At 50.9% G+C, this 24,064-nt stretch overlaps 3 protein-coding genes across 16 annotated transcripts in view; 1 reads left to right on the forward strand and 2 right to left on the reverse strand.

The window, feature by feature from the left end:
- The window catches only part of UBXN11 (UBX domain protein 11), a 32,550-nt gene extending 24,025 nt beyond the window's left edge, over nt 1–8,525 (forward strand). For all 9 annotated transcript variants that reach the window (XM_078145571.1, XM_078145572.1, XM_020983188.2 and 6 more), the window contains 7 exons: nt 2,076–2,293; nt 3,724–3,801; nt 5,881–6,001; nt 6,785–6,930; nt 7,612–7,652; nt 7,858–7,992; nt 8,334–8,525. In XM_078145571.1, coding sequence (XP_078001697.1) covers nt 2,076–2,293; nt 3,724–3,801; nt 5,881–6,001; nt 6,785–6,930; nt 7,612–7,652; nt 7,858–7,992; nt 8,334–8,487 — 893 coding nt within the window. In that variant the 3' untranslated portion in view covers nt 8,488–8,525. The remainder of the gene's footprint in view (nt 1–2,075; nt 2,294–3,723; nt 3,802–5,880; nt 6,002–6,784; nt 6,931–7,611; nt 7,653–7,857; nt 7,993–8,333) is intronic.
- Nucleotides 8,526–9,161: 636 nt separating this feature from the next.
- Nucleotides 9,162–10,747, reverse strand: SH3BGRL3 (SH3 domain binding glutamate rich protein like 3). Of its 2 annotated transcripts, XM_020983195.2 has the most exons (3): nt 10,482–10,631; nt 9,818–9,985; nt 9,162–9,730 (listed from the first exon to the last, which is right to left on the reverse strand). In XM_020983195.2, exons 1-3 carry the CDS (start codon nt 10,527–10,529, stop codon nt 9,665–9,667), a joined length of 282 nt encoding a protein of 93 aa, XP_020838854.1. In that variant the 5' UTR covers nt 10,530–10,631; the 3' UTR covers nt 9,162–9,664. The 2 variants fall into 2 exon arrangements, with proteins under 2 accessions (XP_020838854.1, XP_078001700.1); XM_078145574.1 differs by lacking the exon at nt 9,162–9,730 and having other exon boundaries at nt 9,731–9,985; nt 10,482–10,747.
- Nucleotides 10,748–11,372: 625 nt separating this feature from the next.
- CEP85 (centrosomal protein 85) overlaps nt 11,373–24,064 on the reverse strand; it is a 42,717-nt gene continuing 30,025 nt past the window's right edge. For 4 of the 5 annotated variants that reach the window (XM_020983184.2, XM_078145568.1, XM_078145569.1 and 1 more), the window contains 7 exons: nt 23,127–23,279; nt 22,581–22,735; nt 22,096–22,210; nt 18,040–18,090; nt 15,434–15,541; nt 13,677–13,902; nt 11,373–13,154 (listed from right to left, as the gene is read on the reverse strand). In XM_020983184.2, coding sequence (XP_020838843.1) covers nt 12,994–13,154; nt 13,677–13,902; nt 15,434–15,541; nt 18,040–18,090; nt 22,096–22,210; nt 22,581–22,735; nt 23,127–23,279 — 969 coding nt within the window. In that variant the 3' untranslated portion in view covers nt 11,373–12,993. Of the gene's footprint in view, nt 13,155–13,676; nt 13,903–15,422; nt 15,542–18,039; nt 18,091–22,095; nt 22,211–22,580; nt 22,736–23,126; nt 23,280–24,064 lie in introns of those variants that run through there. The other variant, XM_020983186.2, reaches the window with a different exon arrangement.

The following is a 24,064-nucleotide window of genomic DNA, read 5'->3' on the forward strand; positions in this document are numbered from 1 at the left end:
CCACCTGGCAGCTCCGCTGTGGCCCCACTGTGCACAGGGCCCTTTCTCACTCTGCTCTGGACCTGTGATCCAGAACCCTGTGCCAGTGGGTCTGGGATCTTCTCTTGGTGCTTGGGTGTAGCCTCTCCCTGGGTGCTGGAGGACCCTGGGGGCCTCATGCTCCTGCCCCCGGTACCTGCAGGCCTCTCTGTCTGCCTATGCTGACCTGGGGGGACAAAAGACTCACTGTGACTTTTTTTTCTGGACTTCTCTATCAGGATTCGGTCTGGTGCATTTTATAGCTGTATTTGGAGGGGTGGTAGACTCAGCTTCTTTCTCCTTTGCCATCTTGGCTCCTCCATCAGCTCATATTTCCCAGCATTCTCTGAAACTATCTCTCTCATCATTTAGTACAGCACAGTAATAGTCCATCATTTTCAGATGCTGCGAATCTGTTCAGTGCTTCCTCCGTTGATAGACAACCCTTCAATTTATGTCATTTTTCCCCTTTCAGTCTCCCCTTCCCACCTCATTTCAGGATCAGGAAGTTTGTTTTGCTTTTGAGTGTTCCCCCCCCCCCATAGTATCTTCTCTTAACCTCCCCCTCCTACTGCCATCCCTATTTATTTCTCTGTTTTGCTTGATATGGTTCTACAACAAACTCTGTGTGTGTGTGTGTGTGTGTGTGTGTGTGTGTGTGTGTATTCTGCCATTCTTTGGTTCAGATAACAGTGAAGTTCATCTGAATTCCTGCCCTCCCCACCCGCCTTCCCCTATATTTTCATACTCTATTTTTTTCACATACTTCAATGATAATAACAAGTTCCTCTTCCCTTCTTCCTTCTTTCTACATAACATTATGTCTTTTACCCTCCCTTCCTTTTCTCTCCCTTGCCCCCCAGGTGTTCTGCTTTTTAGCTTTTAACTCCCTCAATACCCTTTGAAGACATTCAGATTCTGAGAGGATATTGATTTCTTTTCCTTACGAGAATATTAGCACTGAATCATCATAAGGTCTCTTCCGGTTGCTCATAAAATCTTGATTTTCCAGGTTTCTCTTGTATTTTCAAATTTCTCCCAGTTCTAGTCTTTTCCTCAGATATGCTTGAAAGTTCTCTGTTTCATTAAAGATACTTCCCCCCTCCCCCCCCCTCTGCCCCATAGGATCATCCTCAGCTTTTTAAGATAGATTACTCTTAGTTGTAAACCTATGCCACTTGCCTTTTGCAATACTGTATTCCAAGATTTCTTCTCACTTCTAGTAGAAGCTGATCATGGATATGATTCCTGGCTACTTGAACTCCTTGTGCCTTCTTGAAAGCTTTTTCTCTGATGTAGATTGGCTCTGGATCTCAGCTATAACAATTCTTTTGTGGTTTCTTTCAGGAGGTGATCAGGGGATGTTTTCCTCATTTTTACTTTGCCCTCTGGCTTTATTAGATCGGAGCAGTTTTTATGTGTGATTCTTGAACTATAGTCTCCAGGCCTTTTTTTTCTGGTCATCCTTTTTCTTTATATTTTACCTCCAGGATAGTATGAGGCATTGGACTAGGACTTGGGAGGAACAGCACTTGGAAACTCTCTAAGTTTACAAAATGCTTTCCTCACGGCACCCCTGGGAGGTAGGAGGTGCACATATTGTCATTCCCATTTGATGGGAGGGGAAACTGATCCTTAGGAAGATGAAGTGGCTTGTCCCGGGTCTCGCCACTAGGACACGTCCTAGCTTGCAGGTTGACCCCCATTTCCTAATTTCCTTCTCCATTATTCTTTCCCTTGCTTCACGCTGGGTAGTGGTTCTTGAATGTATGTCCAAGTGCCTTGTGATCATAAAACGGAAAGGGGAGTTACTGTTGTTATTATAACAGTGATCTTAGATTCAAGGGCATGGATCAGGTGACGTTCCAGGGTGCCAGGAGCCCTAGGAATTGGGAGGTCTGTGACATGGCTCTTTCCCATGCTCTACTGCCCTTATTCTGGAAAGGAGCACCACTGTTTATCTCATGGCCCCATTCCCACTGGTAGTCAGACACATGAAAAATAAGTAGCGTACTTTGCAGAGGGTCATTGCCCCTCACAGACGCCTCGGTTATCAGGAGAATCCACGGTGCCTGCTCCCACGGTGGACTGTGATGAGCTGCTGGAGAACCTCCGAGATCTGAGCCTGCTGGCCGGGGAGGGGCAGTCCTTGGTACACACCTCATCCAGCATGGCGATGCTCAAGACCCCAGAGCCAGTGCCCCTGACGTTATATCAGAATGGGATCATCATGTTCAACGGGCCCTTCCGCCCCTTCTCAGATGTCTCCACACAGGTAAGGAGCCCCAGTGGGCAGGAGACAGGGAGGGAGAACCCAGAGGCCCTGGATGCTAGTCCTGTGCCTATCACTGATTTTCAGTGTGACCGTGGGCATGTCACTGTCCTTTTCTGGGCTGGACACGATAGCCTTGAGTGGCCCTTGAAGCTGTGACATGCTAACGGTGAGGTTCTGGAATGGTCGTGCAGACTCTGTGTGAAGCCCTATGCTGACCTGGGGGCAGGTGAGGGGGGTAGAGGGGATGGCGAGGGAGACAAAAGTTCACATGAGATGGTCCCTGTCTTTATGAAATCCACAGTCCAGTGATGAAATTTAAATGTAGATGACTGTGATACACAATAATCCATTCCATGTGCTGCCCAAGGTTAAAGGAGAAGTTCCTTATTGACTGGGAATGGGGCTTGGGGGGTGGGAGGGGATCAGGGCAGCCTTCCTGGAGGGGGCAGCATTTGGGCTGGGCTTGAAAGGTTGGGAAAGAAGTCACCAGGCAAAGAGAGGGAAAGAGCGCATGGTGGGCATTGGGAAGGGCCTAAGTAAAGTCACACAGGGAAGGGGATGCAGGGGGTGTTGGTTGTGAGGGCCACTGGGACATTTCCCTTTGGGCACACAGAGCAGAGGTGTGTAGATATGTGTAATATATGAGATAATCACCTGCCATGCCAAGCACACCATGCTATTTTCAAGGAGACAAAATGTTTGAGTCACTGGAAAGGGCTAAAGGTTTTACATAGAGGCCAGGGGATAGAGGATGTGACTGTCTATCCTTCAAGAAGCAGCTCCACTCAGGGCTGAGAGGGCCCTCACCAAACTCTTGGGTTCCCTGGGTTGAGTCTGTCTGGCCACAACAGCTTCTGGAAATCCCTTCCTAACATGGGGAGGAGAGGTGGGAAATCACAGGTCCTCGGAGTATGAAGGAGGGGACCTCATCTCCCTGACGAGATGAGTAAGTGGCTATTCACTGGGATTGCTCATGCCCCAGACAAGTGAAGATTGAGGGTAGGGGGTGGAGGTGACGCACCTTCCCAGGGCTACCAGATGTGCCTTTTCCCTACTAGTACTCAGTGTGGCCTCTGTCTTAAAGTCTGGCTGATGGGTGACTCCTCTATCTGCCCTGATGACAGTGACCATCTGCTACACGCCAAGGCAGTCCTGGTCCTGTGAGGGCTCAGGGCCTGGACATCCTCTCAAAACACCCATTATAGCCCGAAAATGCAGGGCTCAGGCTGTACCAAGGCAGAGATGTTCTCACATGTGGGAGTGACCTGGAGGGGAAGCCGCATCAGGGTCAGGGCTGTGGATTCCTAGGTGCTGATCAGCTTAGCAAGGAATATGGGGTAGGGGTGGAGGTGGGAGGGAATTGGCCTTGTCTGATGCAGTAGAGATCATTTCCCCACCCAGCCTTCTACTTCTGCCCATCTCCCCTGCAGCAATGCATCCAGGACATCTTAGATGGCTTCTTCCCTTCAGAGCTGAAGAAAATTTACCCCAGTGGAGTCCCTTTCCAGGTAAGGAGCTGTCTGGCCTGAGAAAGAGCCATTGAAGTCTCCCCAAGCTCATTCTATAGCTTGGCTTCAATGATTGGGAAGTTAGAAGCACATGGCCCCAAGCCTCTAAAAACTTCCACCAGAGAGGGGAAGGCAGGACCGGACTTCAGGGAGCCCTAATCTGATGGGGCACCAGGGCTGGTGAACCTGCAGCCTCAAGGCCCCATGGGGCCTCTAGGTCCTCAAGCAGTGAGGTTTGGATTCAGTCAGAGGGCGGCTTGAGGAGGCTGCAGGTTTCCCAGCCCCGGCATCGTAGACAATCCTTGTCCTTGGGGAGGTCGGCCTGTGTCCCAGGAGACTACTGTCCTTAGGATGAAGACACAACATGCATCCAGGACACAAAAAGGCAAGGAAAGGTTTTTCTACATGAAATGGGGAGTCAGAGGATGGGAATGGGGCGAGGAGGAAAGGATGCCGTGAACAAGCTAGTTGGGAAGACTCCCTGGAAGAGGAGAATCTGGAGCATGGTTGTGTCTGGTGGAGAGGGAGTGAGACCTCATCCTAGCTAAGAGCACAAAACTAATGGGAACCAGCATGAGGGCAGGGGACGGGGCTGGGGGGAGAGGTCCTCAGTTGAACAGGCAGTGAGAGCCCTCTGCTGGTCGTACAGAGGGATGGCCACAGCAAGGAGTTGATTTGCTTCAGTTTAATTTAGTCTTTATGGAGACTTCCCATGTCCTGAGCTAGGTACGCAGATGTCCCTGCCCTCGTGAAACTTACAGCCTACTGGGGAAGAACTTTGTCATTTAGTGAAACTCACAAATCAGAAGACAGCAAGGCAGAAGAGACAGAGCCCTGGAGTGGGAATCAGAGGCCCTGGCTTTGAGTCCTGCCTGTGTGACCCCAAAAGGGGCAGGCCACTTCCTCTCTAGGGTCGTTTCTTTTCAGTAAATTGAGGGGGTCAGGCCAGATGACCTCTGAGATCCCTTCTCGCTTTGAGGTAGAATGATTTCCAGAGTCCAGAGAACTTAAGCAGTTGGTAACAATCCTTTCGAACGAGCCTTTATTAAACACCTGCCCTTGGCTCAGCACTGGCCAACGTGCTCTTATGGAGCTTACAGGCAGTCTGGTGGAGGGGAAGACATTGAAGAAGATGAATTTGGAGAAGAGAGCCAGGCTCAGAGCTACGGGGATATGAGAGGGGCTGGGGATCAGGGAAAGCTTTACAGCATAGGCAGCCCCAGGCAGGCCGCCAGGGGAATTTTAGCTGGTAGAGTGAGGTGGGGAATAAGGAGAGAAGTTCATTCCATGCCAGAAAAAGCACGAGGATGGCATTTATGAGGCAGTCCATGGTGTGCAAAGCCCAGTATTTGGGTACCAGGGGAGACAGGGATTTTAGATTAAACTTCCCACAGCTCTTGTCCTCTTCGAGATTACAGTTTAGTCAAGGACATAGAGAATACCTAAAGCAAGGAAATAACAAGAGGCAGCTAGGTGGCTCAGGGGATAGAACACCAGGCCTGGAGTCAGGAAGACCCGAGTTCAAATCCAGCACCAGCTTTGTGACCCTGGATAAGTCACAGCCTCTGTTTGCCTTAATCCACTGGAGAAGGAAACGGCCAACTGCTTCAGTGTCTTTGCCAAGAAAACCTCACGGGCAGATCAGTGCACGACAGTTCACGGGGTCAGGAAGAGACGGACACAACTGAACAACAAAGGCAAAGAAATGGCAGGCCTCCCCCTTGACTGTTCCCAGTGAGCTTTCCCTCTAGCCTCTCATTGTGTGTCAGGATTATCATCTGCACGTTAGGAACAGAGATACTGAGAGCCGGGCCCCAAGTCACTGCTCATGACTGTGACCTTCCCTCCTGAGCCAGAGGAAGGGCACAGGCATGGGCCAGAGCAGGAGAGGGGCAGCTATGACAGCAGTATGTTGGAGAGGGGTAACCTCAGGGAAGGCAGCTCTCACGGCAGAGTGGAAAGGGTGTTGGACTTGGGCCAGAAGAAGTGGGCCACCAGCCACATCTCCACCTGCTGAGGGAGTGTAATGGAATCTGTGCAGATGCTCAGTCCTTCCCAACATCCTCCTTGCCTCCCCAGGTGACAGACCTGCGCAATGTGGTCTACCAGGAGAAGCAACTTCCTGAGGTCTTCTCAGGCCCCGGGTATGTGATAGGAAGAATGAATTCTAAGGAGACCAAGAAGCTGAATGACCAGTCAGGTGAGCCTCTGGCTGGGAAGGGAGAAGCCAGGTGGTGGGGGGAGCTCCCTACCCTGCTGGAAAATGCTTCACAGAATGTTGGCATCGATGGAGATCTTGGAAGGCATTGAGGCCAAACCGATCTGGACACGCATCCCTGACAGACGAGAGGCCTGACGCCCTGCCAGAGGCTGCCCATTTATTCCATTCCACTTTAGAGCACCTCTCGTTGTTAGGGGGGTCTCCACATGACAGTGTTCCAGATAGTTGAAGGCATCCATCATATCCTCCTCAGTCTTCTCTAGATCAAACATCTCCAATTGTGTGAACTGGCCTTTATATGGCATTAGTGTTTTGTCCCTGTCCCCTTCTTCTCATCCTTTCTAAAATGTGCCCAGAGCGTTCGAGCATCCCCACGTGGTCTGCTTGAGGCCCTTCCCTTGGAAAGGATGCTCTGCCTCTATTAATGCCGCCACGTCGGCTGGTGTGGAGCTGCCTGGCCACTGTTTTCCCCAGCCCCTATCTTGTCCATGTGACCCATCTGCTGCCTTTCCAATCCACCTCAACCCATCCTGTGCAAAGCTGGTTTTACTTTAAGTGCAGGCCTTGAAACTGATCCCCGCTCATTTGATTCAGCCCATCACTGGATCTCAGTGACGCTCATCTGCCTTGTTAGCTCTCCCTTTCTGTAAATTTGATAAGCATTTGGTCTAGCTCTAGACCTTCATCTAAATCAATGATGAAAATGTTGAACTGTGGAGGGCCCAGGACAGGTGCCATTTCTAAACTGCATCCCTCTGACAGCAACCAACAACCCCTTTCCTTTCATGGGGAACTCCTCCCAAACTTCCACAATCACCAAAGAGCGGTTTCTGAAAAAGCTTCCTAAATTTGTGATCCGCCACGGGGAGGTGATTGAAGTCCGGGAACCCATCCGGGAAACGCTGGAGGTGAGCATCAGCCGCCCCCTGGCAGTGGTGCCCCGCAGCAAGGGGGCCTGGAACCCACCCCACCCGGCTTGGGCGAGCCTTCGAGCTCCCCTGTCCAACAGGGAGGACGGTATCATTATCCCATAGAACAATTCCCGGGACAGGAGGGGAGAATACATGGCTGCTCTCACTTTGGATCCCTTGGTGGGAGGGGGGCCCTGGTAGGCAGAGATGGACACTCCATAGAACAGTTTCTCTGGCCCCAGAAGACTAGAGAACCAGACAGTAGCCGCGGGGTGAAGTCGGCATCCTGTGGGGCAGCACCACCTCCCCGAGTGTTCCCTGAGCTGGGCAGCGTCAGCCCTTCCCCCTCCACGTTACCATTAGTCAGCACCACGTCTTCTTCTTTACCTTGTCTATCGTGAGGAATGGGTCCTGTTTCCCCCTCAGATTTGGGGCTCCCTGTGGGGCTCCTTCCTTTCAGCCTGTGGATTCCATGAGAACACGGGCTGTCTCCTGCCAGCATTCCTCACCCCATCCCTAGTCGTGCACATTCGTGTGTGTGTGTGTGTGTGTGTGTGTGTGTGTGTGTGTGTGCGCGCGCGCGCGCGTGTGACATTAGGCAGGGCTCAGTCCTTAGAAGAAGGGTGGGGAGGGAGGACTACAGCCTCAGGGCCAAGGTTTTGCTTCCTTGCCTCAAAGGGCTGCTCAGGGCCCCAGGAGATCTTGGTGGAGACTGAGAGGTGAGAATCCTGGGAGGGGGAGATGGGGGCAGGGCAGGGCTGGCGATGGGGTGGGGGTGGGGTGTTGAATTTACCCTTACAGGATCCCCAAGGTGGGCTGGGTGGGGGAGGGAGAGGCTGTTGGGACCAGTCCCATGCACCTGCAGCCCTGGGCCCCAGGGTGAGGGGGGCCACAGCCCCCAGGCTGATGGGGCTGGGGCCCCAGGCTGAGGCAGTCCTCCCTGGAGGTTCCCACCGCCACTCTACGGATCAAGTCTGAGGATGGGGAGCAAACATTCGTGCTGCCCCTGTCGCCTGCAGACACCATTGGGGAGGTCAGACAGTACCTTGCCCAGGCCAGGTCAGTGCCTCCCATCCCCATCACTTTGCTCCCAATTCTCCAGCCACTCACACACCCTGCTTGGCTGTCCCTTCTCGGGCTCTTAAGAACATTCCAGAACTGCAAGTGACCTTTGTGATTGATCATGTCCCTCCCCCCCATCCCTCCTTACAGATGGGGAAGGTGAGGCAACGAGGGAAGTAACTTGCCCAGACTGAGTTAATGGCAGAGCCACGACCTGAGCACGGGTCTTTTTTACTCCTAGGCCAAGTGTCCCCTCCCCTCCATTGGCAGTCTTACTGTCCCTGATGTCCAAGTGAACAATGCCCCTGCGGTCTCTAACGTGATCCCTCTCACTTCAGGGACATGGACCCAGCCACATTTGAAATCTTCACTGTCTTCCCACCCACCGTGTACACAGATGATTCAAAGACACTGCAGGCCTGTGGGCTGGTGCCCAATGCCATCCTGCTTCTTCGGCCCCCCAGGACTCCACACCCAGCTCCCAGTCTCTAATAAAACACATTTCCCCATCCACTTTGGGGACTCTGAAAGGCTTGATCTGTGCATTCTCTTTGCTCCAAAGCAGGCCCCTACCTACCTGAAGCTAGCTTCCTATGGTGAGGTTAGGACCGCAGCTGGGCTGGGGGGAGGGGAGAAGAGCAGAGAGCCCACAGCTGGGTGAGGGTGGGGCAGGCCTTTGTCTACTCTGCAGGATTCACTTCTCTTTCCTCATCTGCCCAAGAGATCAGATCAGACCTTGGCTAGCCAAGGAGAAGCAGGGCCAAAGAGTAAGCTGGAAGGTGTAGTCCACTGGCTGCAGCAGATGCAGACTCAACTTGCTTGGGGGGCACAGCCTCCTAGGATACTCCCCAATAGCTCACACCTTAAACTGGGGTGAATCAAGGACTACAGCTTCCATTGCCCAGCTGGTCAAGAAGAGTCCCCCAGACACCTGCCCGTGTGCACCTAGACCGAAAAGCAGGTCCGTGTACAGGTCCATGCCATACACAGAATGGTGTGTGAGCCCACCACAAACACACGATGCACGGCACAGGGATGTAAATACTCCTCACCCCCAAATGTCGGTGCTGAAGGAGCCAAAGGAAGGATAGAAAAAGCAAGACAGAGGCCACTGACCCTCACTGACCTTTCCCCTGGCCACCCCAAAGGACCAATCACAAACCGGCTCCAAGCCAACTGGAACTTTAATTGCTCCTCAGGAACAGAGACCACTGAAGGACAGTACCTGTGGCGGGTCACCAACAGGGCACTGCGCCTCACAGTCGGCCTATCACCTGGCCGCCTTTGGGAGGGGTAGCAGCAGGAGGGAGGATCCCTCCCCGGAGATCCCCTGCAGACTGAGGAATGAGGGGGAGGGGAAGGACACAGATACTTCCGACACTTTCTAAGACTGACGGGCATGGAATGTAGCCTAAAGGGAAGGGAATGGCAGAGGTCGAGGAATGAGAAAGGGGGAAGACGGTGAGTTATACCCATGAAAGGCAGAGGATCCAGGGTCAGGGGAGGAATACGGGACAGGTAGGCGCAGAGTCAGGGAGGGGGAGATGGGATTAGGAACTGGAACCCTCATATACAGTACAGGTATAGAAATTGGTCCCAGGGTCCTTCATGGCTGGGAGAGGAAGTTAAGTGGGGAGAGGGAATGTTGGTCAGTCTATGGGGTGGGGGGTCAGTCCAGCTTCAGGAACTCCTGCAGGGTGTCCTGTTCCACAGCCTCCACGAAGAGCTCATAGTCCTAGGGAAGAAAGGGCACCCTGAGCGCCGGGTTTTCGGGGTCCTGCCTGTCTCCACAACCCCTACAGCCCGCCCTGGAGTCCCTTACCCCACAGTATTTGTTCCCGTTGCATATTTGGGGTGGGATGGCCTTGGGGTCCCCAGCCAGGTTCCTCATCTCCTCCCGTAGGGCGTTGTCCTGGGAGATATCCACCAGTTCGTACTGGATCCGCTTCCCATCCAGGATGCGGGTCACCTCACTCTGCTGGGATTTGATCTAGGGGAGCCAAGAGGGGAAGGATGGTGGGGGCACTGAACCGGGGGCATTGTAGCTGGGGGAGAAAGAGAAGCAACAGCGGGAGAGGACAGTCAGGGGACACCCGCGGTAGACGTGTGCATGTGCGGGTCCGAGAGTAATGAGAACCTGGGATGCGGGGCGGGGGCTCGGGACGATGGGGCAGGGGGAGTCCATGCCAGCCAACATCTGGAGGCACCGCCGGGGTGGGGCATACTCCCCGGGCAAGCTGGGAAGCGGGGTGTCGGAGGGAAGGGGAACCAGAGCAGGGGTGGGGTCAGCTCTGAGCCGGAGCCCCCAGCCCCGCCCCCTGAGGAGGCCCGGCCCCGCGGCCGGCGGGCAGCGCCCCGGCTGCGGGAGGAAAGGCGGGGGAGGCTCACCGGACTCCGGGGTCCCGCAGCAGCAGCCCGCGACAAGCGGCCCCGCTCCGCCCCCTCTTTCTTTCCCCGCTCCACCCCCTCTTTCTTTCCTCGCTCACCTCCCGGGAACCGGTGACTGAGGTGCTGTAAACCCGGAGGCCGCTCATGCTGTGGCCGGGCCGGGCTGGGGGGACGCGCGAGGGCGGGGACAGCAGAGCTGCTCTGGGGCTGCGCGGGCTGGGCCGGGCTGGACAGACGGAGGGACTGACGGACGAACGGACGGAGGACCAGGAGCAGCAACAGCAGCAGCGGCAGGAGCTGGAGCAGAGCAGGAGCAGGACGAGGCGGAGTAGGCGGCGGCCGCGCGGCGCTCGGGAGGGGTTTCCTTCCTGCCCCGCCCCGTGAGTCAGAGGCGCTCGGGACCAATGGGCGGGCCCGGAGGGCGGCTGGGGGCGGAGCCTCCCCTTCAGCCTCCGCGGCGAGGGCGGGGGACGGGGTGGCGCGCTCGGCCCCGAGCCCCCGGCAGCCCGTGGCCTGGGGTCTCGTGGGCTCTCCCGGCCCCTGCCTCAGAGGGCCCTCCCCGAGCCGGGGCCGAGGGGGATGCGGTGGGAGGTGCGGAGGGGCAGGCGCAGCCGGGCCGGGCCTCCCCAGGCTTCGCACAAACACCCCCGCCCTCCCCGAGACGGAGGCAGGGCAGCGGCGGCGGCCGTCAGCCCCTGCGCGGCCCCCCAGCTCCCTGCGCTCCAGGGCCGGAGCCTGGGCTGCAGCACCCCGCGCGTCCCGGCCGGGGGAAGCCCGTTTCCCCTCTGAAGGCTGCTAGAGGCGGTGAGGGCTGGACGCAGACACCTTCTGGGGGGCTCCCGAGTGGAGGCCCCGGGTCCCAGGCCCCCCCAGGGCACTGCTGATTGCCCGGCACAGACCCAGCGCCCCGGGCCTGCTCCTGCCCAAGGGTCCAGGGCCCACCTTTGTTCTCTGTAAGAGCGAGAGGAGGAAGAATAAAAACCTGTGCAGCCAGTTAAATCTTTTTATTTTGTAATCAAAATAATACAAACCAGTCAATATAACAAAGATTCATATAAATACTTTATCTGTGCTTATAAACTTTGAGGAAGAATAGTCCTGAGCTCCACCCTGGCTCCCAGTCCCCGGTGAAGAACAAGAAGGCAGCTTGGCTTTGACTACGGAGGATGCCCGAGGCCGAGGGAGGGGGGAGGGAGGCAGCCTCAGCAGCTGCAGCAGCTTTCCCTGAACACATCCTATAAATTAAACGCAACTGGGGAAGGGGATCTCCCCGATCTGCTCACTGGCCTGAAGCCCAGAGTCAGGGTCGTGCAAGCTCCTGGAGCAGCAAGGATCTGCACCAACCATGCCACGGGCCTGCTCCTCATTCCGAAGTATCCCAGGCCAGCTGTGATCACGTGGCTTCTCACATGTACGCCTAGGACAAGCACACAGAGCCAGGCACACTGGAAAGATGAAAAAGGGGGGCTGATCCAAGGCTTCGCTAACAGAAGAAAACCCCCCAACATAACAGGCCCTGTGAACAACTCAAATACAAACTGCACCTGGAACTACGAAGTCAACGTGTTAACAGCTAAAAGATCTAGAACCCGAGGTGCCACAGCCTGCGTGGGCATCAGTGTTGAGGGTTTTCCAGGGGAGCCAACACACTCAGGCCTTCCCTCAAGGTGGGAGGGGCTTTTCCTAACCCAACAGGGCAGGAAAGGATGGACAGGAGACTACCCAAGAACCCAGGCAACTTGCCCACAGGCACCACAGAGGAGCAGATGCCTGGCTGAAGGATGGTGAAGACCAGCTGCACCATTCCTCCCAGCAACAGCATCCAGTCCCCTCCTGCTTGCAGAGACTAAAAATGAAGACCAAGAAAGCGAGCAGGTTTTGTCTGCTACGTAGCTAGGTACACCCACAATGCCAGGTTGAAAATCTGACCTTGGTGGCCAACTTAGTTGGGGGTGGGAGGTGAGAGGGAGAAGAATTAAGGCACAAGAGTGACAAGTAATCCACTTCCCCTTTACAATGCTATGGGGACTTGGCTAAATGAAAAGACCCTGAGATATGTGGGATTCTCCTTGGCCCCCCAGATGAGAAGGGTCCTTCCTTCCTTCCTTTCCCCTCCTAGATATCTCATCTTAGTCAACCCTGTGGGGAAAAGATGGAGATCTGTGCCTGGGCACCACAATCCTGGGCAGGGGGAGGCATGGAGAATCCTTGCTGTTAATGATCTGAGGGCAATCACAGCAAGTGTCCAAGAGACTCGTTCTAGCCCCGCCCCTTAAAGAATGTGTAAAATTGATCCTGGTCCCCATCGGCTAGGATGGGGTAGTGAGGCAACAGGTCAGCTTCCTCTGACCGGAGCCTGAGGCAAGAGCAGGGTTTTCCTGGACAGCAGGTTGTGCCCAGGGAGCACCAGTTAATGATTAACTCGATCTCCCCCATCACCACCCAGGGGCACAAATCTGGACTGGCAAGTGCCAATAAACATGTTCCTGAAGGAGAAGACATATCCTTGGCAGGGGGCTTTCTAAGTCATTCATCACTCCCTCACAACAATCAAGAGGCAGTCACTGGCCTGGCCTCTCCTCTGGCTGCTTCCTCCTATTTCCTGGGTCATCACTGGGTGATGCAGTTGTCTCCCATGTCCTGGGCATATCTGTCAGACATGGCGGTACGTAATTCCTCGATGTCCCGGTGCAATTGCCTGACTTCTTCTAACTTCTTGATGATCACATCTGGCTTCTGCATATCTAGCTCAGTCGAGGGGTGGGACACAGCTGGAAAGGAAAAGATTCGGGAGGAAAAGTTCATTCAGTAGGCCTAGGGAGAGTAGCATGCACAAAGAGAGACCCACAGCCTTGGAACATGGCACTGCAAGGGGCAGCTTATTCCCTACCCAGGGCTGGGTCTACCCTGGATCAGACAAATCAACATTTATTTAGAACCTACTATGTGCAAGGAGCGATGGGACTTAAAAAGATAAGCCTTTCAGTTCTTCCAGGAGGCTAAGGTGGAAGTGCTGGCCTCAGAGGCCAAAGGCCTGTGACTGAATCGAAGTGACTGAATCTTGCTGGGTGACCTGGGAAAGCCCCTGTACATCTCTGGGTCTGAAGCTCCTTGTGGGTCAAAGGAGAGGATACCTATATGATGCAGTGCTGGGACAGAAGGGCCTTGGAAAGCACCAAGAGCCTGGCCGTGCCTGCTCAGACACTTGGTAAATCGGGATGACCACAACTGGCAGCTTCCTTCTAATTCTATGTTGCCAAGGCCCCAGCACCCACCCTGGCCCTGAGACTTACAATGGATGCCCAGGAGGAGGGAGAGGTTGGGGTCTCGGCCCTGGGCTCTCTGGGTCACAATGCTGCACACAGCCTGCAGATCATGCAGGCAGCTGCCCAGCTCCTGGTGCAGCTCGTGGGCCAGTTGGGCTGTGTCTGCAGAGGGCAAAGAAGTTGGCTGAGCCTGGCGAAGGTGCTCCTGGAGGGTCAGGTTCTTCTCAATCAGGTCCTGGTTCTGCACTGAAAGCTGAGCACACGGGCAAGCCATGATTAAATCTAGGCTGGGGGAGGACAGACATAAGGCTCTGAGTCAGCAGCCAGCAGCCAGGCCCTGGGTTGGGCCCCCAGATAGCAGGGTCTGATTCTATCCTCCCACCCGCCTGGTAAGGGAGTGTTTCTCTGTGAAGCCTTGGCCTGCCACAGCAGCTGCTTCCCACAGGGGACCTGAGTCACCAGCCCACAGGTTCCTATTCAGGAACCAGAGAAGTTATTCTCCACCCCTTGGAAATGCATCTGCAGCCAGTGCCCCAGCCAACAGTTAGCCAGGCCATTAGAGCAGCCTGAACACATACAAGTGAAATCTGAGGAGCACAAAACCTCCGCTGGAGATACTGGTTTCAATCTTTCCCCTCCACCCTAACAAGAGTGGCTCTGGGCCAGGCTGGCTGGGCCCCATCTCTTTGTGAGGAAGGCAATGAAAGAAGAGGCAGCAAGAAGAGCAGAAGCCTAGATGATCAATGCGTACCCAGGATCTGGGAAAATGCCCTGGAGACCGGCTTCGTGCCCCAGCGGTGCCATTTGCTGCATGACCTTCAGCTAGTCACTTAATGTTAGGGCTTCACGCTTCCCATCTGCAGATAGGCAGCTAGACAGCTCAAGGAATAGAGCACTGGGCCTGGAGTCAGGGAGGCTGAGGTCAAATTCGACCTCAGACACTCACTAGCTGTGTGACCCTGGGCAAGTCACTAAACTTCTGTTTACCTAATCCATTGGAGAAGGAAATGGCAAACCACGTCAGTGGCTTTGCCAAGAAAACTGATATGAGGTCACAAAGAGTCAGATACAACTAAACACTGAAGGCATTAATAGGATCATAGGATCTTTTGAGTTGGAAAGAGTCTTTGATTACATCTTCAGAGTCCTTTCCAGCTTTCTAGTACCTGGATTCTGCCACTCTGAATTAACTGGCATGCCAATGAACTGCCCAAAGCCTTCGAAATTCCGCCAACTCAACCGAAGCTGAACCCATCCCTTGTCGAACACTAGACTTACGAAGGATGGTAGTCTCACCCCACTACACTCTCCTTCTTTATGATGTTCTCTGAGAAGATACTGAACAGATTTTCCCTCCCCAGGTTCCCATCCACTTCAGCCCTAACCTAGGGCTGAGCCCAGTTAAAGAACTCTTCACACTCTGCTGTCTGTTCAGCTCACTATAGAAGCCAGAAGAAGAGAGACTCCTATTTCCAGAAAACATTCTAGGGAGATTACATCCAGGGGATGGGGATGCCTGTGTGTGGGTATTTCAAAATAGGAAACATTTTTGATGAAAAAGCTTAAAAGTCCAAAAATCCCTTTCCCGATTTCATGTCCACAAGCCTAACAGTGGGGAGGGTGCTGATAAAACACAAAAGTCTAGGAGCCAGCCAGGATTCTCAGGAGATAGGAAGGTCCTGCAGAAAGGAGTTCCAACTGGTCTCCACCAGAGACTTCCTGGCTTCTACAGCCCCTTTCATACCATGATGCTAACAGGCCCCAGACTCTTACCCTGTTCTCACCTCCTTTACTGCCAAGCGCAGCTGCTCCAAGGCGTTTTCCCTCATCCTGGCCTCCTCCTTCAGGGCTTGACCAGTTCCTTCTTCTTGAGCCACTTCCGCCTCCAGGCTCTGTGGGCCACCAAAGGGATTGGAAAGCGCAAAGGATTACAAGCCAGCAACTCAGCTGACTTCAACCAATTTCCCTCCCAGCTACCCAAGGGCCAAAGAAAGCCAGGTAACTGAGAGGGGGAGGATCAAGCAAGGCCTCAGATAAACCTGGACCCAAGGACTGAAGGACAGGTTAGCGTTCGAAAGGCCAAGGGAAAGAAGGGGGAAGAAGAGAAAGACATTCTCTGTATAGTGAATATAGGCAAAAGCCTGGAACTGAGTCAGCCAGGGTGAGGTATGGCTGAAATTTCAGAGTTAGAAGAGGCCTTAGATGCCAAGTAGTCCAACCTGTAGTAACCCAAACAAGAGCCAGCTGTGGACAGTCTGACAAGGGCAGAGTCCAGTGGGACTATCACCTCCCCAGTTCTGGACCCCAGGCCTCTCTTAACAGCCTTAGATTGAATTAGCTTTCCTGGCTGCCATAACACCCTGTTGGCTCATACTCAGCTCACAACCCACTAAAACCCAGAGATCTTTTTTCAGATGAAAGCCTGTCTATCTGCCATCCCCTACTCATGTGATGGGTTTTTCTGAACCCAAGTGGAAGATTTTACATTGAACACTACTGAACTCCATCTTATCTGATTCAGGCCAACTTCCAAGGCACTGCCAATGTATCTGTGGTCAGACCCTGACCCATCTGTCAGCTAGCTCTCCCAGTTTAGTGTCTGCTACAAATTCACAAAGCATTGAATCTATGCCTTTATCCAAGACACTGATAAAAACACTGAACAACTCAGAGCCAAGGAGAGATCTCTGAGGAACTCCTCAGGAGACCCCCTTCCAGTCTAGTAACCCTGTCAAAAAAGGATAGTATGTTAGTTGGACATGATAAAATGATATTGATGCTGTGATCACAACTTTCTTTTCTAGATGTTTGCCTACATCCTGGAATTGCACCAAGTCAAATTGCCTGGCTTTACAGCTTAGAAATTTCATACCCCTTCCTCCCCTTTAAATTGGGACAGTTGACATTCTCTAAGTTTAAGAACCCCCATTCTCCTCTTTCCCCTTGCTCTTGTTCTCCACACTCTTTCAAAGGTCACTGACCTTGGCTCAGCATCACAGCTGCCAGTTCTTTCAGTACCCTACGATGTAGTTTGCCAGGGTCTATTCTCTTACCATCCTACTCATCTTGGGTTTCAATGATCTGTTAGCCATTTTGACCACAGTTCAGTATGCACAAAGGAGAATTAACATGAGAAAAGGCTGGAAAGGTGGGCTGGTACCTGGTTATGGAGACCCCAAGGCCCAGGGAAGGAATGGGGATTTTGCTTGAAAAGGGTGTGCAGCAATTTTTTCTTTATTCTATAGTCAGGCTGATATGACCTTAAGGACTCCTCATCACTCTCTGATCAACCCCTTAGCCATGATGAAATCTAACATTAATAGACAGGCTGCTTATTATAAAATGTTCTTTTTCATGACTTTAAGAATCTATGTGGGGGCAGCTAGGTGGCACAGTGGATACAGCACCGGCCCTGGATTCAGGAGGACCTGAGTTCAAATCTGGCCTCAGACACATAACACTTATTAGCTTCGTGACCCTGGGCAAGTCACTTAACCCCATTGCCTAGCCAAAAAAAAAAAAAAAGAATCTATGTGGTCCTTTCTTTACCAATGCAGGTCATAACTTTTCTACACCAACATGGATATCTTCATGAGATATTGTGGCCCCCCAAATTAATGATCCACTAGCCAACTACCTCTCTGAATTTAGCAAGGCCAGTCTCTGGGCAGACATAAAGTCTTCACCATGCCCATGCTCCATGTCATTCCAGTCTATGCTTGGCTGATACTGCTTTAAAAAACCTCAGGGTCACAGCCATGCCTCAACTAGGCATCCACTGAAGGAGGATGATAGTGAGGACTAAATATCCAGATTTGCTTAAACACAGGCAGCTCTCCCAAATCAGCCACATGCCTTAAAATGAGTTCTCTTTGAAAGGGTATGTATATGCATGTTTATACTCAATCAGGAAGCATTTATTAAAGCACCTAATATTTGCTACTCATTGTGCTATACTAAAAATAGCACCAATTCCAGATCACACCAGGGTTATACGCAAGCCAGTTCTGAGAAGGTTGAGGAGATTAGGTGATGAACTTGGATCAATACAATGTAAATCAGGTCTTACTTACATCCCCCTGAGGTTTGCTGGAAAAGGCATTTATGGTATTTTTATGCTTTAAAATGTTCAGAAAGGACAGCCTATTACCTGACTAATTTTCCTACTGGACACCTCTAAGAAGCTAGATACAAACAACCCTGACCACTCAATGACAAAGGGGCAGAGCAGGCTCTTAAAGTAGAAGCTAGGATCATGAACTGCGATTCCATTATGTGATGGGTGGAGGGCAGGAAGTTTTCCTATAGGAACATGCCTAACTTCTGGAAAGCATCAGATATATTAAGTGAAGCCAAACCCGGCACCTTGTAGGGTCTAGGTCCTGCTTACCTTCACTTGTGAACACAGCTGGTCTATTTTCTTCTGTTGCTTATCCACGATCTAAAAGACAAAGAAAATAGAAGGAAAAGTGGGGGCTTATTTTCACACAGATGAAGTTTGCAGTATCAGACATCAGCAGTGCACTCACTGGCCCCACTGCGCTACATGTCTCGGCTGACTCAGACAGAGCTAAGATCTAGGTTGGGGATTCTGACAGGAAATCTTCCAAGAGTGGGGGCTGTCTCCTTCTTTATGTGTGTCCCCCAGGGGCTAGCACAGCTCCTGGCACACAGTAGGCACTCCACACAGGCCTGGTCATTGATTCTGGTGGCTCAGTTAGCTCAGTGGGGAGCTAACTGAAGGAGCAGGAAAAGTGCTGGCCTTGGACCCAGAAGACCTGGGTTTCAGAGCAAAGTCTGTGCGCAAATCCCTCAACCTATGTTTCAGTTTCCTCATCTATAAATGGGGATTACATTATTTGCTTTCTCTACAACAGGATCATTGTGAGGAAAGTAAACAATATAAAGTGACTCATTATTTGGTGTCTCAGGCACCAGCTAAGTCAGGGCTTGGTGGCAACGGCTGCCAGTTTTTGTATAGCCTTGAGTTAAGAATGGCTTTACACTTAAACGTGAAGTTTTGTGGTATTTAAAAATATAAAAACCACGATTAACTTGCAGGCTGTACAAAAACAAGTGGCAGACAGGATTTGGCCCTGTGGCTTGTAGTTTTCTGATCCCCTGGTCTAAACCACTGATCTTGGTCACTATAAATGAATGCTGATAGGACGAGGACTGAGTGGGACAATGTGTCTGAGTGCAAGATTGCCAGTAATCCTGGGAGAAAAAAATCCCCGTTACAGTGTAGTAGAAAGAGCACTGGCCTGAAAGGACTCCAGGGTTCACATCCTAACTGAGCTCTTCACTAGGTCTGCACCCTGGCCTCCTCTTTTTGTAAGATGAAGGCACTGGACTAGATGGTGTCTCACCCCGCCACCAACAGATACATACCCCCCCACACTCCCCTAATTGATTCAATGTTTGACTTCAACAAGTATTTATTAAGTGCCCACTAAAGACAAAGTACTGAGCTTGGCGCAGAGAATTAAAAAACTTTAAAAAAATCATCCCTGTTAAGGAGCCTGTGTGCTGGGGAAAAGGGGAGTGGGGTGGGGAAAATATCACAGAGATCAGTCAAGACAAAGACCAGAGGGAGAGAGAATGCTCACAACTGGGTACCTGAAGGCAAAATCAGGAAGAGTTTCCCACAGGAGGCATCTAAGGTCAGCCTAGAGGGAAGCTAGGTATTCTAGGGGGCAAAGGAGGGTAGTTCAGGGTGGGGGAGAGTGTGTATAAAGGCATGGAGATAAGAGAGGAACCATTCAGTTTGGGTAACAGCTAGTAGTCTAATTTGGCTAGCACATAGTGTATGTGACTGGGAGTAACTGGAGATAAAAGGTAGAAGGCAGGTGGGAGCCAGAATGTATTTTATCCTAAAGGCAATGGAAGATTTTGGAGCTCAGATCTATGTTTGGGGAATAGCAATTTGGCAGGTGTGGGAGAATGGATTGGAAGAAGACTGAAAGAGGGAGAAATCAATTATGAGCTACTGAAACAGGTCAGGTAAGAGATGATAAGGGTGTGAACCAGGGTAGCAGCTATGGTGGGTGGAAAGGGGCAGGCCTTAAAGGCAGAATTGATGAAGCATGGCAACCAACTGGACATAGAGTGAGGGAGAAAGAAGAGGAAAGGATGACTCTGTAGTCATGCCCCATTTAGGTAGCTTTACTGGAGATGGGGCCTCATTCACTTTCCTACCCCCTTATAAGGCTTAGCACATAGCAGACACTTCCATCGACATGAATTGAATGAGGTATGTCACTTAAGTGAACTTCTTGGTTAACCAAAGTGTCCTTATACTCTTTAGAGTAGCAAAACTTTTAAATGGAAATCTTCCTAAAGTTAATTGCCTCTCTACTAAGTAACTTTAGACTACTATGTTCTTGGAACTCTTGAATTTGCTGTTTATAACTGAAAGGCAGTACGGCGAGATGGACAAAGCAATGGGTCTGAATTCAGGAGACCCAGGGTTCAAGTCCCATCACTGCTCCAAACCCATTTCTGTAAAAACGAGACACATCTTCCCTGGTTATTGAGAGCAAAGTGGCTCCATGTAAACGTCAGCTACTCTTAGTAGTATCTGTCCCTTCCATCCAAAATCATGAAGCATGGCCCTGTTCTCTCCTCATTCTGCTCTGCCCTGTCTGCCCATGCCTTTGCTGGACCATTTATACCCTGTTCCTTACCTGGCACTTCTCCCCCACACTGTCCTGGGTCACCTCTCCTCTTCTTTCTATACGCTTTCTCAATGATGATCACATCTACTCACATGGATCCCAAATCTATATATCGAGTCTTAATCTCACTCCTGAATTTCAGTCCACATCACCAACTGCTGGCTAGTCACCTCCACACCTGGCTATCCCAACAGTACCCTTAAACTCAACCTGTCCTAACAGAACTCATTTTCATACTGGCAGCAATAGAGTCAAAGAATGCCAACATCTGCAAGGAGCTCGGAGGTCATCTTGTGATGCTCTCAGAGGCTACTGAGGTAGCTGCACTGTCTGCCTGATGCCAAGGAGCAGAGCACATCTTCCCTCATGCCCACCCCTTCTCCAGTCACTCTAGTTTACAGCCATGTAAAGTGATGCTTGACTCTTCCTTCTCCCTTCTCCCCTCCTACCTCTACCCCCTTCTTTCATGACGGCCTTTACTTTTTATCCATTATGCATCTCTATTGCTCTTTAAGCTGGAACTAGAATTCTTCTGAGATCACGATTTGTAGCCACAGAGCATTACAGGCAGAACAAAGTTAAAGAGATGGGCTTTTGTAGCAAACAACTTCAGCTGTAGATTAAAAAACAATTTCCCACAGAATGTCCAAGTCAATATCCTTTCCTTACTTGCTTGTAGGCCCAAAGCACTGTCCATCCATTTGTATAACAGGGACATCCCCAAACAGAAATATTTAACAACTTAATTACAGTATTATTTCTAGTTCTGTTGTGAAGGATAATCACTATATCACATGTTCTCTTAAGACAGATCCTGGAGTTTGAGAAAAATTTTCATCGTGTAAAAATATCAGGTAAGGTAAGGTCCCTTGTTAGGAAACATACTACATGCAATTCACATGTACTTGTAAAAATCAAGCACCTTATTTTTAAGAGGCAAAAATGACTAATAGCTAAGGATATCTCAATTCTAACTCACAAATGATTATAGTTAATGTAAATACAATCAAAAATATTAAATAGGGGCAATTTAGCAGGTTTCCACTGGTCATTTATTGCTATTAACAGTATGACAACCTTCAGTAGTACTCCCTGCTCTTCAATTTGTCACTTCTAGTCTGCAAAAGGCTATTAAACCCACTAACCTAGAACATTAGAATTGTGTGTAAAACAAGTGTGAATGAGTTCTGGTAGAAGGACTAAATTAGGGGTGGGGAACCTGGGGTCTTGAAGCTACATGTGGCCTTCTAGGTCCTTGGGTGAGGCCTTTTGACTAAGTCGAAGTTTTATAGAATAAATCCTTTTAATTAAGAGAATTTGTTCTGTGAAGTTTGGATTCAAACTTGACCTAGGACCTAGAGGGCCACATGTGGCCTTGAGGCCAAAAGTTCCCTACCCCTGGACTAAACTATGAGAACTGAGAATGAGCTTTAGTGCCAGGACCTTGGGGTATCCACTTTGGCTAGCCAGAAGGTCTTATTTTTTTGTCCTTCCTGATTCCCCAGAAGTGTTTAAGTAAAGTGATCAAGTGAGTGGTCTCTATATAAAGTGAAGTGTTACCATGAAACACATTTTAAAAGTCATAAAAGAAAACACTAAATCACATTCTGAAAACACAAAGCATCAGACAGAAGAGGTGTAAAATGCATTAGCTCGACTGAGGAAATCAGCTGTTCTGGTAGCCAGGTGCAAGGTGATTTGAGTCACTGGCCTTCCCTATAGCTTTCCCTCCCCTCCCACTAGACCAGGGCACACATTATATCAGTCACCTTCCTCAGGCAATCACACTCTTTCTGCAAAGATTCAGTCTCCACTTTGGGGCTTTCCACTTGTTGAACCAGGCTCCCACCACTGGCCTTCTTCGAACACTGTTTATCTTGCAAACTGAAAGACAAAGTGCCTCAACAGGTTATCTGTCCACATACCAGCCTCCTGCCCTCACAGCTCTCTATTTTTAGAGGAAGTAGGGCCGAGGCTCTTTGGTTCACTCCCCCCTCCATCCTTTTCCTCCCAGCTCACTCAGGTGCTGTACTTCCTAATGAGATAAACAAGGGCACTGGGGCTGGTAATGAGATCTAGAGGTCCAATCCCACGACTAGGCAAGGACGACCAGAGTGTTCAATAACTGTCACTAACTAGGGAACCAGGTGCCACCTCTCAAGGGATCCTTCCCTTAGGTGCTGAGGCGCCTTGTTATTTTGTTCCTAAAGCCTACTGTGGGAGTTGAGAGCAGGCCCATGGCGGGGCTCTTTACCTCTGCACCACGGAGAGGAGCTCCCGCTCTCTCTCTTTCAGGCTCTCAAGCTGGGATTCCCGTTCTGTACAGACTGCCCGGGCCTCTCCCAGCTTTCTCTCCAGGTCCGTCACTTGCTCCTGAAGGTCTGAGTTCTTCAGCTCTAATTCCCGGAGCTAGAGAGAGAAGGCCAGGCTCAGATCCAACAAGTCAGGAGTGCTTCTCCCTTAGGGATCTCAAGGAGTTATCAATCCAACTGCCAATCAACAGCCCACAACTTCCAACATGTACTTGGAATTTTCCTTTTATGAAGCACAGAGGCTTGAGAGGTGGCATGGTAGAGGGAAAAGAACACTAGACTGGAAATCAGAAGACCTAGGTTTGCATTCTAGCTCTGATACTACTGGTATGACCTTCCTCAAGTCATTTGACCTCTTGGGGCCTCAGTTTCCTTCTCTGTAAAATGGAAGGAATTAGATTCGATTTCTCAGGTCCTTTCCCACTCTAGAGCTCATAAACCCCCTAGGTGACTCCATCTCCCCCCAACAGGTCAGATACCATTTCTACCTTCTGGCTCTGCTTCTGATGATCCTCCCTCGTGGGCAGGTCAGCCAGATAGCGCTCCAGGGTTTCAATGCGCTGCTGTTTCTCCCGATTCTGCTCCGACTCCTTCTGACATTTCTTTTTCAGATTGTTAATGTGTTTGTCGCGCCCCTTGACCTGTGTGAAGGGAAGTCACTTGTCTGTCTCAGTTGGCACACAGCCTGGTTCCATCAGACCCTGAATGTCAACTTTCTTTCTTCAAACAATCTTTTTCCCTTTGGTGATTACAACTGAGAGGTAAACCTGCAACCAGTAGCCTTTCCCTTGGGACTCAGGATGACGTTGCACTGCGATAAGGGCAGGGAACATGAGAAAGATTAACAGGTCATTCGAGATTGGGACACAAGTTACAGATTTATAATGCCAGCACTTTGCAAAAGGAAAGCAATCCTTAGGTGGCCTAAAAAGCAGATACATTTCCTGCCAAAGGCATTCCTGTCTGGTTCACTTGGGTGGACTGGCAATACATTTCCCCCCTCTAAAACCTGTCAGCTGCACAATGAACGAATCACTGGAAAAGGCAACTTCTATCTAAAAAGTCTAAGTGAAAAAAAAAACCATAACGTAGTAGAAAGAGAACTCAGTTTAAGACCTGGCCTTGGCATATAAGACTTTGGAAAGATTATTTTACTTCTCTGATCCTCTTCAGTTTCCTCATCTGTAAAATGGGGCTAATAATACTTACAACTACCCATGAAGAAAGCACTTTATTAACCGGGAAGTACTATAGAAATAAAGTTACTCTTAACTTAAGTTACCAAAAGGGAAGCAAAAAAAGCCAGTGAAACAGAAACAGACCCAGTGATCTCAGAGGAAGCACTTGACAGGACTTCAGGGGAAATCGTGACCAAAGAATGACTAATAAATGAGCTGATGGCACTGTCTCAGGTGAAACTATCACT

Source organism: Phascolarctos cinereus, unplaced genomic scaffold (assembly GCF_003287225.1).
Source record: "Phascolarctos cinereus isolate Bilbo 61053 unplaced genomic scaffold, phaCin_HiC Scaffold_726;HRSCAF=1367, whole genome shotgun sequence".
In the NCBI taxonomy this organism is placed as follows: domain Eukaryota; kingdom Metazoa; phylum Chordata; class Mammalia; order Diprotodontia; family Phascolarctidae; genus Phascolarctos; species Phascolarctos cinereus.

Bases quoted from the DNA above. Each gene is read 5' to 3' on its own strand.
- SH3BGRL3 (XM_078145574.1), bottom strand. From the start codon at position 10,529: ATGAGCGGCCTCCGGGTTTACAGCACCTCAGTCACCGGTTCCCGGGAG. The intron at 9,986-10,481 runs GTGAGCGAGGAA...TGGCTCCCCTAG, and splicing joins CAGTCACCGGTTCCCGGGAG to ATCAAATCCCAGCAGAGTGA.